At 38.4% G+C, this 15,697-nt stretch overlaps 1 protein-coding gene across 1 annotated transcript in view; it reads left to right on the top strand.

Moving 5' to 3' along the window:
- Positions 1 to 15,697, top strand: part of lrrc9 (leucine rich repeat containing 9) — a 235,868-nt gene that overhangs the window by 85,771 nt on the left and 134,400 nt on the right. Inside the window, exons 13-15 of the mRNA XM_043697264.1 lie at positions 2,650 to 2,767; positions 11,435 to 11,567; positions 13,097 to 13,237. Coding sequence (XP_043553199.1) covers positions 2,650 to 2,767; positions 11,435 to 11,567; positions 13,097 to 13,237 — 392 coding nt within the window. The remainder of the gene's footprint in view (positions 1 to 2,649; positions 2,768 to 11,434; positions 11,568 to 13,096; positions 13,238 to 15,697) is intronic.

Here is a 15,697-nt window from a genome sequence, read left to right as displayed (position 1 = left end):
CTCCTTCTTCAAAGACCGCAATGTCCCCCCAGATGTGGTCAACGATGCTCTCCACCGCATCTCCTCCACTTCCCGCTCCTCCACCCTTGAGCCCCGCAAGCTCCATAGTTTTTATTTGTTGATGCCAAGCATAGCAATCCTGGGATTGCTTCACCTTGGTCTTGAAGTTGTATCAAAGCTCACAAGTGAATTCTTCAACGTATGCTTGTAGCACTTCCATTTAGTGCCATGACAATGCACCCCAGACTCTAGCCAACCATAGAAGACTTGCTTTAAGTGCTAGGCATTTGGTTACATGACCAGCCTAACTTGGTTGTGATTGTCTCAATTTGGTGAGGATGCTTGGCATACCTGCTTGTGTGAGTACCTCATTATCTGGTATTCTGTCCGTTATCTGATCTTTTGAAGCTTCCAAAGGAAGGTTCAATAAAAGTGGTTGAGCTTCCTGAAATGATGCTAATATACAGTCCAAGTCTCTCATGCATAGAACAGAATGAAAAGGAATGTTCCTTCATGACTCAGACTTGAAACCTTGCCTATATCTCTCTCTAGCTCTATTTCTTAAATGAAAACATCAAAAAGCTGCCATTAGTTAGCTCTGCAACCTGGTATTTTACAATTCTTATATTTTATTATTTATTTTTTTAAGTCTTCAATGTATTATTTAGACTTTTTTGGGTCAGTAATTTGTTATGTTTTATTCATACCTTATCTTGTTCAGTGTGGTGCTGAGGACAATGAGAAGCTCATATGACTACTGCTTTTAGCAGTGTTGGTAAAGAGGCCTGATTTTGCTCCAGTAAATATAGGTGTGATGCAAATCTGTGGCAGTATATGTACAGGGAGATACAGAGGTCAGTGATCATAAAAATTAGTGACAATTGTGAATCCAAAGTGTTCATTCTGTTTCTCTTTCTATAAATGTGCCTGGCTTGTAGAGCATTTCAAGCATTTTCTGCTTATGTTTCAGATTTCCAGAATTCGCATTACTTTGCTCTCCTGTTGTGTGCTCCATGCTGGGCACTTGTAAGTGTAGCTAGTTTCAATTTAAAATTAGAAAATATTTATCACTCAATTCAATGTGTAATTATTTTTGTTAACAAAATCCACTTGTGTGGATGCAAATATTGCAGGTGAATTGGTCAGTGTTAAGTTACTGGAAGTTTTGTCACTTGCAAGTTAAACCAATTCTTAAAATATGTCACTATTCGTTCAAGGTATTCTCATTTGTGCACGGAATTGATGTTTACGGTGCTTGCAATGCTCAAGTCTTTTGGATGTTGTCCAGATATCGCATGAGACCATATTCAAAGAAACAAGTTGTTACATAATAAAATTGATCAAGTTTTGTATTACTGTCTGGCAAAGCAGTATTTTTATGTCATACTGAAACCTGAGCCTTTGAATAGTTTTATAAATAGAGGCATAAAGTTCAAAAGCCAAGAAATTTTGCTTAATCTGTATTAAACAGTTCATCTCTGCTGTGACTGTGGTTCCCGATTCTCAGCACAGGGGGAAGTTATTAAGGGGCCCAGAAATAGGACAAACATCAGGACTCATGATTTCTCTTCCTGGCTCTGTTGGCAGTGTTAAAATGGCGTCTATGAGCTTAAGAAATTTGATTTTGAGAAGTTAACCAGGCTTTGTTACTTTGTTGCCCTAAGAGTCTCGTATTTGCCCTATGCAACTCTCTGTATTTAAATTTTTGTGGCAATGGCATTGGATAGGGAGCTTCACAAAGTTGCCTCAGTGACAGCAAGGGATGCAGAATAATATCTGTTTCAAGTTGATGAGTGATTGATAAAAGAATTTGAAACTCTATATTTGCCCACATGTACTGTTATCCTTCTAGCAGCAGAGAGTCAAAAAGTGGAAATATATACCATGAATGTTTTAATTTGTAGATATCCAGTAATTTGTGTTTCTTTCTGGAAATATACTCCTATTAAAGATCACACATGTACATAGAAATAGATTGTAGATAAATAGGTAGAATATATTTTTTAAAACGTGAAGCTAAATGCATGAACCAGCAACCAAAGAGCATTGCATGATGCCTCTAGGTCCATGAGTGTGTCAGAGAAGAGGCTGAGAAGGTGGTATAGCAGGTCAGATGATCCAAGACCCGAAGGCAGTTGGTTTTTTCTGAGTGTGCTTTCACATGCTTGACTCGTTACTGCCAGAAACTCCTCCCCAGTGCTCCTTAACTTTACTTCCCCTCCCCCCAATCCTGAGGATCCTTTCTCCAGATATCAGTACATCACAAACTATTCTCATAAATCTCTAGGCCACTCTTTTCACATCCCTGGATTAACACCAACATTCTCTGGGATTACTCATACATTGTACAGAAGGGTTTTTATGTATTCTGAGCCTCAAACCAATGTTCCCAGATTTTGTGACCTCTGAAACAGCATGTTTTTGAGCAGTGTTAATATGAATATAAAATGAATTAATACAATTGGTCCTTCTTTGCAACACAGTCTAAACTTCTGTTTCCAGTTAATATTTCATATAAAATATATTTAGACCTTACAACAGCTTAGAAATATCTAAAGTTAGATTTGCAACATCTTGCATAGTTACTGATTAATTTTGCCTTATCAGATAAATACTGTACTGAAATCAACAATTTCTATCCTCTTTTAGAAACTACAGTAAGATGTTGGAATACCTATTTTACATATATGATCCCAAATTATCTACTGAAAAGAATGAAATTCTCCAGATTCTTGAGGGTGGTTTCAAAAAAGCAGATGTTTATCGGGTACGTACCTAAAAATTCAGTAACAATACTTTTGTATGGAAAAATCCTAATTTGAAAGGGAATTATACCTGTTAACTTGCATCATTTTTAATTTTCCATTCTTTTATAAAATATATGTTGTACTGATTCCTTGGCACAGATAAAGTCGAAGTGGTGACACTGTGGTAATGTTGGGTGAATTTTTGGAGACATGAGTTCAAATCCCACCAGACCAGAAGATGAAATTTTAATCCAACCATGTAACTACCATTGATTGTTGCAAAAACCAATCTGGTTCACTAATGTCCTTTGGGAAGGAAGTCTTATCTGGTCCACAAGGATGTGGTTGGCTCTTAATAGCCCAGTGGGTATTTGGATATGGGATAATAAATTCTGACCTAGCCAACAATGTCCATGTCCTTGAATAAATTTTAAAGCAAACATTTTTCTTCACTAATATTGTGCATTTATGTGTTAAAAAAGAAAATTATTTGAACAAGCATTCTGAGATGGATCACTCAACCTGAAGCATTAACTTTGATTTCTCTCCACAGATGCTGCCAGACCCGCTGAGATTTTCCTATTCTAATTTCTAATTTTGTCTCTGATTTTCAGCATCCACAGTTCTTTCGGTTTTTATATAATCAGACATGTTCTTTCTATTGTAATATAGCAACTTTATTATTTTCTTGGTTCTATCTGTTCCCTCTCATATTTGTTTCATTATTCTCATACAAGAGTATAATCTTTTTTCTGATGCTGCAGAATAAGGAGATATGAGACAATAGTCATGTTTATGTATTTTAGAGCTATTCTATCATGATTATCTCAGGGCTATATATGATATTTTCTTGTTTGCAACATTAATTTCCGTAGTATTCCATATCAAGGAATTGACACATTTTGGGATATAGAAAATTAAGTTATAGCAAGGACGAAATATATTCAAGGTATTTGAAATGAGTTAACATATACTTACCAAAATTATATTGTTGCTACTGTCATACTACTTTCAATTTCAAATTGTCAGTACAGTTTTAGAGATTGAGTAGAACAGGCCTCTATCTTTAGATTTAAAAGAATGATAGATGATCTGTTTCAACTTTTGGCATTCAGAGAGAACCTGTGGCTCTTGTGGTGCAGTGGTAGTGTACCGGTTTCAGACAAATCCCATTGCTTTAGAAGTGTTTAATAATGTCTCTAAGCTGGTTAATTAGAAAATATTTGAGAGGTTCTGTAAGTGTTCTTGTGGCATGGTTGAGATGTGGCCATGTCTGGACCAGGAGGCCTCGTTTCAAGTCTCACCTGCTGCTCTAGAAGTGTGAACAGGAAAATATCTGTAAGGTACTGACAGGATAGAATCTGGGAGTATGATTCTCTCTGGCTGGAAAATCTAGAACTAGAAGCCATAGTATCAGGATAAAGGAGCAGGATAAGAATAATAATGTCCTTTTGCTTCTATTTCTTACATTCTTTTCTTTTTCACAATTCCTGCCTAATTTTTCCTCTTAATTATCTAGCTTAGTCAGTACTGTGTGGAGGGAGTAGTGTGGAAGGATGTCATTTGCAAATTTCCACCCAGATGAAAATGTTCATTAATGATAAATTGCGAACTCTAGATTAATTTGGTTAGTAGGTAGGTTTAAGTAACTTCTTGCTACATTAGCTCACTTCAATTGTCTTTTTATAAGTTTATGTAGTGGGAGGGTAAATAGAAATGTATATCCATTCCCAACATATTTGACATTGTTCTTTTTTTTCCTCTCAACAAAAATGCCACAATTGCCCTCATTTTTTCTTCCCAGCTTTGTATATGGCTAAACCTCTGATCTACATGTATCTTCAATTGATCAGGTTCAATCTAACTTTTAAGTATATCATTTGTTTGATTGGGGATCGTCACATGTTATTGAGTTGTTTCTTTGAAAATATTCTTTTTTTTTGTTGCATCATTTTCCTTAGAGAAGCAGAATGTTGGCCATGCATTTCTGGAAGTTCCATTGAGTGTGAGCACAGTTGAATTGACTTATATTAAGTATTAATAAGTTGTGACTTTGTCTTATGTATTTTGATGTAAGGAGCATTCTTTGATGACATAGATGAACTTATACATACAACATAGATGAATGACTATGTACCTTTTGATGAAGTAATCGCTAAGTGAAGGGACTTATCAATTATTTGAATTAGAACATGAAACTGGAGGAAACCAATGATGAGTGTTTCCCATATTTTGCAACTTAATTCTGGATTTCAGTAATAGCTCAAGTCAGAAAATTTCCCAATTTGGCAGACTCACTTTGATATAAAGGGTTCTGTCATATCCAGTTCCTTCTCTGGAGGTGGGTTTGGGGTTGAGTTGGTGGAGGGAGAGAGATCTAATTGTGACAGAAGGATTGGAAAGCCTGCCTCAGTTTACTGGGACTTCATCTCAGTTTTTTGAACAGATCCTCAGTCTTCTACCACTCACCATTCACATCTCTTCAGCACCACCTGTATCCTATGTTCTTTCAAATCCCAGTTGCCACTTTGTATGCTGCCCCTCTATCTCCATAGTCATACACCCAAACTTCATGTAGGGCAAACTTCAGGAGTCATGTGAGATGAGAACAAGTTGTTAACCACCTGCTAGAGCTTTAGCTCATACAAATTTGATAGAGAAAATGACTTTCATTCATGAAACTCATTCAGCATGTTTAAATCCATTTGTAATCTGGTATAAAAACAAACAAATTTCTATTCAGTAACTGCATCAAAGGCAGCTAATCCTTTATTATCTGTTAAAACTCAATGATCTGCCATTTTATAAAGGTCTCTACAGAAATTTGGCCCTTAGTGTTGCTACGTCATCTAATATGCTTCTTATATTGATTAGGAATTGCAGCAACATTTCTGGTTTACCTAAATAAGATTCCAATAAGCTAGTGCTCAAGTATATTTGTGACAGAGATTACAATAGATTGTATTTTTGCTGAGTTCCACATGAGAGATTCATGTTCTCTGTGTATGTTTTTATAAAAACTGTATTTTCCTACATGATGAAAGGGTTTTATTTTAATGTAAAACAGCAGATGTCTTAAGACCACTTGTTTGCTCCAATATTATAAAATAGGTTGTCCCCAAAAAACTGTGAAGGCTTTCCTATGACACTGTACTCTCAACAAAGTATTATAGTGCAGAAAAGTATTTTCTCTCTCCGCAATAACAATAGTTTTGTTTTAGTTAATTTTCAGTGCCAAAATATTAATTGTGTTCGAGAATAAACATTGGTTCCATAATTGAATGGGACTTTTTCTCATTCCAAAAGTGTGGTAACAAACTCCGCAATTACTGACCACAGAATTGTGTGCAGTTTTGGTCTTCTTTACTGAAGAAGAATGCAGCAAAGCTTTGCCAGGCTGATTCTGGGGATAGCAGGACTGACTATGAGGAGAGATTGACTAGGTTGGAATTGTTTTCACTGGAGTTCAGACAAATGGAGGGGGAATGGGTAGGTCTCATAGAGACTTATAAAATTCTCTCAGAACTGTGTAGGGTAGATGCAGAGAGGATGTTCCCATTGGTGGGTGTATCCAAAACCAAGGGTCACAGTCTGAGATTCAGGGTAGACTATTTAGAATGGAGGTGAGAAGACATTTCTTCACCCAAAAAGTGGTGAGCCTGTGAAATTCATTATCCAGTTGATTCCAAAACATTGAATGTATTCAAGAGGCAGCTAGATATAGCACTTAGGGCAAATGGGATCAAAGGAGACGGGCAGAAAGCAGAGTTTAGCTATTGAGTTGGATTATCAGCCACGATCGTGATGATTGGTGGAGCAGGTTCAAAGAGTCGCCTCATACTCTTAACTCCTATGTATCTATGAAAATAATTTGTGCACGTCATTCTCAAAAAGGGGTGTGTTACCTATCTAGCTTTGGCATGGTACATTCATCATAATCGTTGTCACTCCTGTTATGAACACCACTCAAAACATTCTTAAGCAGGCAGCCCAGACCATAACTTTGCAATTTGTTTCGGTAAGCGACAGTGAAAATTATTCAGATTAAATTAGCGAGGTTGACTACCAGGTTTAAAACAGACAAAAGTTTATTCACAACATTACACAATGAAACGCAAAGAAAATAATGAAGTACCCTGTAGAAACCTCAGTCTATCCAAAATAGATTTAATTATGTTGTTCCGAATATATACAACAGTCCATTTAAACAAACTCCTTTTAATAACCAGTATAAATGGAACACATGCTTATAGGTTGAATTTGAAGGGCAGAAAGAGAGAGAGAGGGATTTTTCACAGCTCACTTTTAAACTCCTCACCAGTTCAGGACTGAACTAAACTGCTCAGCTAGAGAGCTGACCACTCCCCTTTCATTATACAGGTCACTTACAAAACATGGGCATTTTGGCCTGAAGTCTCATCTGTTTACATATAAACAAAAAGGCCTCTCAAAATCCTTTTCATTTCTGTACCAAACCAGACTGGTCAGAGCCTGGCCAGGTTTATTACCCCTCTGAAAAAACTCAAGGACAGAGTATCCTTGAGCCAAGGGACTAGCTTTGTGACACTCCCTCGAAATGAGAGTGATGTCTGCTAGGTTTTGAGTTTTGTAACCTCTTGTGACTCAGCAGGCCAATCCTGGAGCCACAGATCTTTGAATAGAGGACGGGTGTTGTCCTGAGGAAAAATTTGTGATAGGTCGAATTGTGTTACAGCTTGTTTGATGAGGCATCAACACATGTTGTAAAAGTTCCTCCAGACACCATGTTAATTTGTCCCCTATTTGAGCAAATCTTCAGAATGTCCTTGAAATGTTTTCTTTATCCTCCATGAGATCAGATGCCATCCTTAGATTGTCAGCAAAGCACTTGTTTTGGAAGCTGGTTATTTTTTCTTCCATGTACAGTGTCCAGACCAGCAGAGTTGATTTTTTTTCTGATGGTTGCAATGCCGGCAATTGGCTTTGGTGAGGACACTGGAGTTTGCATCAATTTAAGTATTTTCATGCAGCACCACCAGTGCCATTAAGTGCCTTTTGATATGTGACCTAAATCTCTTTGCCATGTAGATCGGTGGTGACAACAGCAATTCTATCGATTTGAAGCCTTTGTTCTCTGGAGAGAAGATTTTAGAATATGCCCTTCCTCATAATGGACTCATATTTGTCCTTGCTCCTCTTTTTCCTTTCACTTACCTAAAGAATCTTTTATAGTCTTCTTTTGTGTTTCTTGCTAACTTCTGTATACATTATCTTTTCTCTTTCTTTAATCAGATTTTTGTTTTAGCTATGTTTCTAGATTCTAAGTAATTCTCAAACATCCAGTTTATCACTTCTTCTGAAAGCCTTATGAGTCACTTAATTTGAGCTAATGCAATCTTTTACTACTTCTGTTGATCACAATTGATTAAAGTTCCTTGTTGAGGTTTTTGTGCATTAGTGAAATGTAGATTTGTTGTAGGCTTGTCATACTTTAGGCAAGCAATGACTAGTATTTAATGTCAAATCTTTTGGTGTAATCTTTCTAACCCATTTAGCCAACTTCTCTTCCTTGTTTCTTTCTTTCAGAATGACTCATAGAATTAATATTTCATTTTCAGACTCAATGCTGAGTTCTCATATAATAGCATGTTGACTGGACAGTATGCTGCATATATACCACAAGTTTGTAGATGTTTTAGTCAGACTCCATTCCTTATTAGTCTTCATCCTTTGGATTGCCATTTGAACACTGAGCAATGTGTTGGCATCATACTCAACTTTAAGCCCACAAGCTATTGAATTTTATGATGATTTTGTCTGATGTAGTTAATTCACAATTGACAAGGTTCCTGTCATCCACCTTCCTACAGTCTTGGCATGTTGCTTTGTCTTTGAGAAGATTGTTGATGTCTTCAGCTGATGCCTGTTGAGAATTAATATCTATTTAAGAGCTGTTTAAGAACCATGAATGAACCTAGTTTTTAACCACCTACATATTATAATAGAATATACGCAAAATCATGATGCAAGATTGCCAAAGGTACTTCTTACTGATTCCCTCTGAATGCTGCAAAAATCTCATCTCATACTCAGTGCATAGAGATTTGTTACATTCATCCCAGGGAATTCACTGGTTTTTCAATACTTTCAATTTATCAATTCATCCCTGCTTCATTCATAACAAGGTACAACTTAGTTAACAGGATAGTGGCATTTCGGTGATGTCCATGGTATTGCACAAAAAGTAGTACTCAAACCTTTTACCTAGGTATTCGTTTGTGTGACAGACAAAAGGCAGGGAACCGATTCAGAACTGAATTAAACAAACTCTTCTTTATTTTAATTCACTAAGTACCAATATTTAATATAAAATATATATTCATTGTAACATTTACTTCTTATTTCATCTAACCTAACTTTTAACTGTAACTCATTTCATTAAACTTCACTTTACCTTACTTTCTCTAATTCGCATTTAACCATACTACCCTGATTCGAGTTGTTACAACACGGTAGTGAATTCCTCTGTTAATCGACCTGAAAAGCTCACCTCGCCTCGTACTCTGTTAAAATATGAGTGACAGAGAATTCCCAAATTCCACTATTTAACAAAAATGATATTAATTTATTCTTTAACTGTGAAAGTGAACATTAAAAAACGACTATTCACAGTTCTAAGCCCCCCTTTCTCTTAACGGTTTATTATCTGCCTCCAACTCTAACGATATATTGTTGCAATAAACTCTTATTAAAATTACATCAACTTAATTTCAAAACCATACAGTGACTGTCATCATTGGTGTCTTTCTTCTTTCAGCCGAAGAGCTCCCTGGGTCATTGTCTTTCTTTTTACTGTAAAGATGTTTCGTATGAAAAGGTATATTTGAAAGAGTGTTTTAATGGCAGTTATTCTCTCGATGGCAGTTATTCTGTCTGACCTTCAAATGCCTGCTTTGTATACCCCCAACATCGGATCTTCTCGTCGGTTTGATGTTGGCAAAAACAATAAATTCAAACTCATTTGGGTTTTAGTATCCTGAGGCCTAATTTAAACTGATTAAATTTGGATTGTTGTCAAAACAGCAACCAACTCCTGTATCTATTTCACAGCCAAATGTTACATATTTTCAATTTTCCAGTACACTCTGAGACTGCTAGCTAGTCACATGACAGGTGCTTGTAAGCTCTCAGTGCAAAACAGCATTCACTCTCTTAAAGGTATAGTAAACGCCTTCAACTTCATAACAGAGTAAAGTAGCTAACGTGGTTTTGGTGAAGGCCTAATGATTCTTTGTTCTCTCTGAAAGTAATTTCAAAGTATGTGCTTTTCCAATGTGATCTCGAAGCTGCTGCGATCTTGAAGCTGCTGCTTCTGTCTCTGTCTGTCTCTCTCTCTCTCTCTGAGAAAAAACGTCTTTGTTCTGTTAATTTATCTGAAAATGTGATCCTTTCCTTACCAGCCAATGACATTTACCAATAGACAGCTCCCAAATATTGTGACCAAGCCATTAACTGTGACATGCCATACTCCACAAAAAGTACTCGTGGTGCCTGTATGTCTAGAGATACCATGACACTTGCCTTATTTGGACAACATGGGAAACTTCAGGTCACAGATTACAGAACAGCTCACCACATGTCCTGGCTATAGTTTTAACTGAGGTCAGAGTTAAACTAGCTTGACCAAAATTCCCAGCAGGTATGATTGTAGCTCTTAACCAGCCTCATAAGCATTTCTGTGGACTCAATTATTTAGGATACCCATAAACATGAAACAAAGTGAGTAGACCATAAATTAAGGCATGTCCACCACTAGCCCACCCACCCCATCCCACCACAATTTTGCAGGCGGTGGGTAAAGTGTTGAGTGGGTCCCTAACCGATAGCCAGGTAGAGGCCCATGTTTAGACAATTACTGCCTAATTCAGGGTTTCATCCTCTTACTGCTCCAATAATGTCCTCAACCAGGCCAACATCACAGCATTGAGGCATTGACCATCCTTGGTCGGATATGACAGGCTGGGCATATCAACAGCATGACTGACTTGAGGTTTCCCAAGCAGGTGCTGTTCTCACAGCTTTGAAACAGCAGTCAAATCCTAGGTGATCAGAAGAAGTGCTTCAGTGATACTCTCAGGGCCTCATTGGCGAAGCGCAATATTCCCACAGACACGTGGGAATCACTGGCGCAAGACTATCCAAAGTGGTGGAGGAGGATCTGGAAAGTGTCAAGCACAAGACTTGCCATCAGATAAAATGGAAGCCAGTCAAAAACACCTTGCTGTCACATCATGCCCCATCCACCCCCTTCCTGTGACCACCACCTGCCCCAAGTGTAACAGAACCTGTGTTAGCCGTATCAGGCAGAGTCACCTGCAGACTCCCCCTGCGAGTTGAAGACAGTCATCCATGTCTGCAAGGGACTGCTGTTGATGCTGATGGATGCTCCCTTCTACATCCTGGACATTTATGTTTGAAATGGGGAACCTTGCTTTAGCATATAATCTGAATTACAGAAGTGTCGCTGCTCTAATTTTTTACTAGGTAATATTTCATGGACTTTATTCAAATGTGTATAGATAGATCATTTACTGTTATACAGTTGCACAACTGATAGAGAACAGTTTGTCATTAATGTTAAACACCAATTTACAGGCTTCTCACAAAACAAATGTAACTGATCCACGTATTTTTGTTCATTTTCTTAGCTTCAAGGTCGTGATGAGGCAGTCCCTCTCTGTAATAGTATGAGCCTATGTGAACAACCCAGAATTGATTACCTGCAGCAACAAGCTAAAGTCCAGAACACCAATGTATTTGATGCAATACCTTTTAGATATGGTAAATTAATTAAATTATGTGTATTAATTATTAGATTTTTGTTCTCTTGGGAGTGCTTGTATTATTTCTTAAGAATTGAGTTGGCATAACTGTATTATTTGAAACTATAAATGAAAGATAATATACCATGTTGGACTCTACCAAAAGTGCAGTTTCACAGAATCATAAAATAGTACAACGCAGGAGGAGGCCGTGCAACCCATTGAATTTGCATCCTCCTACTTTCCAACACAAACCCCTTTAAATATTACATTGTGATGCATGCACCATACAATGATGAACCATGAATATAAGTGGGGGAAAGAGTAGTCTGCACTCACTACAGTGAAGCAGAATGGGAAGACTGACCTGCATCAAATTAAGAAGTAAAATCTCAAAGTAATAGCTGGATTATTACCTGAGCCATGGGAAATTGACATATGGTTGACAAAGTTAGTGAGATGAATGTATGGCTGAAAGACCAGTATGGGGGAAGTAGATTCTGGTTCCTGGAGCACGAGCAGCAATGCCGGAGAAAGTGGGATCTGTATTGGTGAGAAGGTCTACTCCGGAATTGTACTGGAAGTGGTGTTCTTGCAAACCACGTAAACTAGGGAAATGGATTCTAAACTAAATAGTAGGGTCAAGGGATCAAACTTGGAATATTGTGGTGAATCAAAGAGTGGGGCAAATGCATAATGGTAAACAGACAATGACAGGAAGGGACAGAGACTGCACCTCTAAGAGAACATCCACAGATACGACTGGAAATTACAAAAACAATTAAAGGACGAAACTTGAGGCTTTGTATTTGAATGGGTGTAGCATTTGAAGCGAAACCGATGAACTTTCACAATTAAAATTAATCAGTACAATCTAGTGACCGTAACTGACACAAGGCTGCAGAATGGCCTAGCTTGGAATCTGGATATTGAAGGGTATGTGGTATTCAGGAAAGACATAAAACTAGTAAAGAAGCTGAGTGACATTGTGTTGAAGACTTTATATAAATTGTAACACTTGACTACTATACAAAATGGGCACTTCTGAGCAGCATTTCAGCAAAGATTCAAAACATTGAAGCCAAGTTTAAGAAAAATTAGGAAAATTATGTAAATGAAATTTATATCAAAACTGGGTGAATGTTCAGTAGATAAGTGTATGTGGTTGTCACTGATATGTGAAATATAATGGTTATTCCCATGTTGAGATCATCGAAATGTAATCTTTGAAGTGCAATTGATTGGTTTTGAATAATATAATGTACAGTAAGTTAGATTGATATTGTCAGCTATGTAAGTTACGGATGAATTTATTTCTTTCCATTCTCTGTGATTCTTTACCTCCCTCAGGTCATTGCATAAATTGCTTTCTGACTGGGAAAATCAAAACATCTTGTCTATTGGCAGAAATTGGGGGGATGCATCAGGTCAACTTGTCATCTTCCTCCACACTATTGCTATATTACATATCTTCCATGTCAGGTTTGAATGAATTCAAAAATTCAATTTCAGAAAACATTGCAATAAACCATTCAACTTTGTTTTTAGGTCAGCTCATTATTGCCAAAGTTTTCCTTGGTCATAGTGTTCAGGCCATCGATTCAGAACCTGTTGAACAGTTGAAGTATCCAAACGCAAATTCTGTCTACAGACCTCGAAAAGTGAACACCAGATGTGCAAATGATACAGGTAACAAATAGTATATTGCACTAGATTTGCTTTCCAAAAATAGTTAGCGATCTTTGAATAAGTCTATGGTTAAAGAAAATAAAATGAAAGAAAAAGTAGACTCTGAAAGAACCTAATGTACTTAGTAACATTTTCATATTTGACAGTAAGGTGAATCCAAAACTTAGCAGCTATCCATACATTCCAATAGAAGTCTAGACTTTATCCAATACATAGAAGCAGACGTCCACAGCACAGAAAAATCCCTTCAACCTATCAAGTCTGTGCCAGTCACAAACAAGAATTTACCACTATAAACACCGGAGGAAACATCAAAGAAGTGCTTCGCAGGAGGCTCCCAAGCACTGATGATGTCGCCTAGCCAGGGGACGAAACGTTTGCAACAAAAACTTCCAGCTCGGCGAACAGAACCATAACAACGAGCACCCGAGCTACAAATCTTCGCACAAACTTTGAAGAATTTAACTATTCTAACCCCATTTTCCAGCACATCTAAAGCAAGCCCAATTCTTACCCACTAAATGCAGTATGCATGTTGTCCCTACCACCCCATGATGAAGCTTGAAGATGTGGTAAGAATGTTACAGCAAAGCTCCTCCAAAACTGCGTAGGAAGCAAAAGCATTACTTGTATCATGTCGATTGTTTGTTTATTTCATGATGTTACTTGTGGCATGAATGTAAGTGTTGTGATGGCTGCTGGGGAGATTTGAAACCAGTTGTACTTTGAAGGAGTGGAATCCTTTTACTGAACAGATATACCAGGCTTTTTATATGGAGCATACAAAGTAATATGTTGTCTTCAGTCATTGCACCATGCACCTTTTGTGAAGCCTGCCAGACAGATCAGCGCTACTACTACTACATTCAGCTGTGGTTCATTAGCAGCAAGTTTACCTCTGGTTGTAGGTCCCACTCCAGAGACTTGAGCACAAAGACCTAGACTGATAATCCAGAGTGATGCTGTGGTAGTGCTACATTGTTGCAAGTATCACCTTTCATAAGAGATATTAAACTGAGGCCCTGTCGGCATTCTGGGGTTGGAGGCAAACAAAACAAAATGTTGGAATTCAGGGCAGACAAGCAGGAGCCTGGGTGAACGCAAAAAGCCAGGCAAGGTCAGAAAATGAAGAAGTCGACTTTTCAGGTGTAACCCTTCTTCAGGACTAGGGTGGATGTAAAGGGAGCTGCAGATAAAGGGGGTGGGATGAAGGGTGTTGAGAAGGGGATAGGTGAACTCAAGTAAAGGGTACGGTCTGATTGGTCAATGGGAGGCATGAATCTGGTAGGTGGCTGAGAGGTATGGAAAAGAGAGGAGGGGCTGTGAAGGGAGTCGGTGGATGGAAAGGGAGGTAATTTGAAATTGGAGAACTCTATGTTGAGTCATCTGGGCTGTAGGGTGTCCAAGTGGAAGATGAGTGTTGTTCCTCCAATTTACGATTTGATTCATTGTGGCAATGGAGGAGGTCAAGGATGGTCATGTCGGAAAGAGAGTGGCAGGGGGAATTTAAAATGGGCGGTTACTGTGAGGCCCCATCGGCCCCTGCGAACCTGACTGAGATGCTCAGTGAAATGTTCTCTTAGTTTATGTTTGGTCTTCCCAGTGTACAGAAGACCATATTGGGAGCACTGCATACAATAAATTGGGTTCAAGGAGGGAACGGTGAACCTCTGTCTCACCTAGAAGGACTGTTTGGGGCCCTGGATGGAGATAGGGGGATGGTGTGCCATAGGTTTGCATCTTTTCCGGTTGCATGGGAAGGTACCTGGGGGTTTGGAGGGTTGTTGGGGAGAGTGGCGTAAACCAAGGCTTGGCAAAGGGAACGGTCCTTGTGGAAGGCAGAGAAGAGTGTGAAAGGGAAGAAGTGGTGGGGTCTAGTTGGAGTTGGCGGAAGTGCTTAAGGATGATGGGTTGGAAGCAGAGATTGGTAGGGTGTTAAGTGAGGACAAGTGAGACTCTGTCTTTATTGCATTTAGAAAGGGGTGGTTTAGAGCAGTGCGATGGGGAATGGAGTGGTGAGGTGGAGGGCTTTCTGGATGACAGCGGAAAAGTACGTTTTTCAAAATAGGTGGATATCTGAAATGCTTGGGATTCTGAGGTTAACATAAAAGATCTTTTGGTGCTATAAAGAACCAGGTAATTGCTCTGGTCAACATTCATCCCTCTGTCGATATTGCAGAGAAAAGTTATCCAGGCAATATCTCGTTGCTATATGTTGGAGGCTAGCTGTATGTAAACTGCCTGCCACATTTCCTACATTATGACACTTAGGAAGTATTCTATTGGCTGAAAATTGCTTTGATTTGTCCACTCTAATACCATAAGTATTATTGCAACATTGATTTCACCAGTTTCCTGATCTCCCCTCCCCCCCACCTCATCCAGATCCTACCATCCTGTCCAGAACATAGGTTTAGGGTGAGAGGGGAAAGATATAAAAGAGACCTAAGGGGCAACTTT

Source organism: Chiloscyllium plagiosum, chromosome 10 (assembly GCF_004010195.1).
Source record: "Chiloscyllium plagiosum isolate BGI_BamShark_2017 chromosome 10, ASM401019v2, whole genome shotgun sequence".
NCBI classification, from domain to species: Eukaryota; Metazoa; Chordata; class Chondrichthyes; order Orectolobiformes; family Hemiscylliidae; genus Chiloscyllium; species Chiloscyllium plagiosum.
The sequence above is the reverse complement of the archived record's forward strand: the minus strand, read 5'-3'. Positions and strand labels throughout refer to the sequence as shown.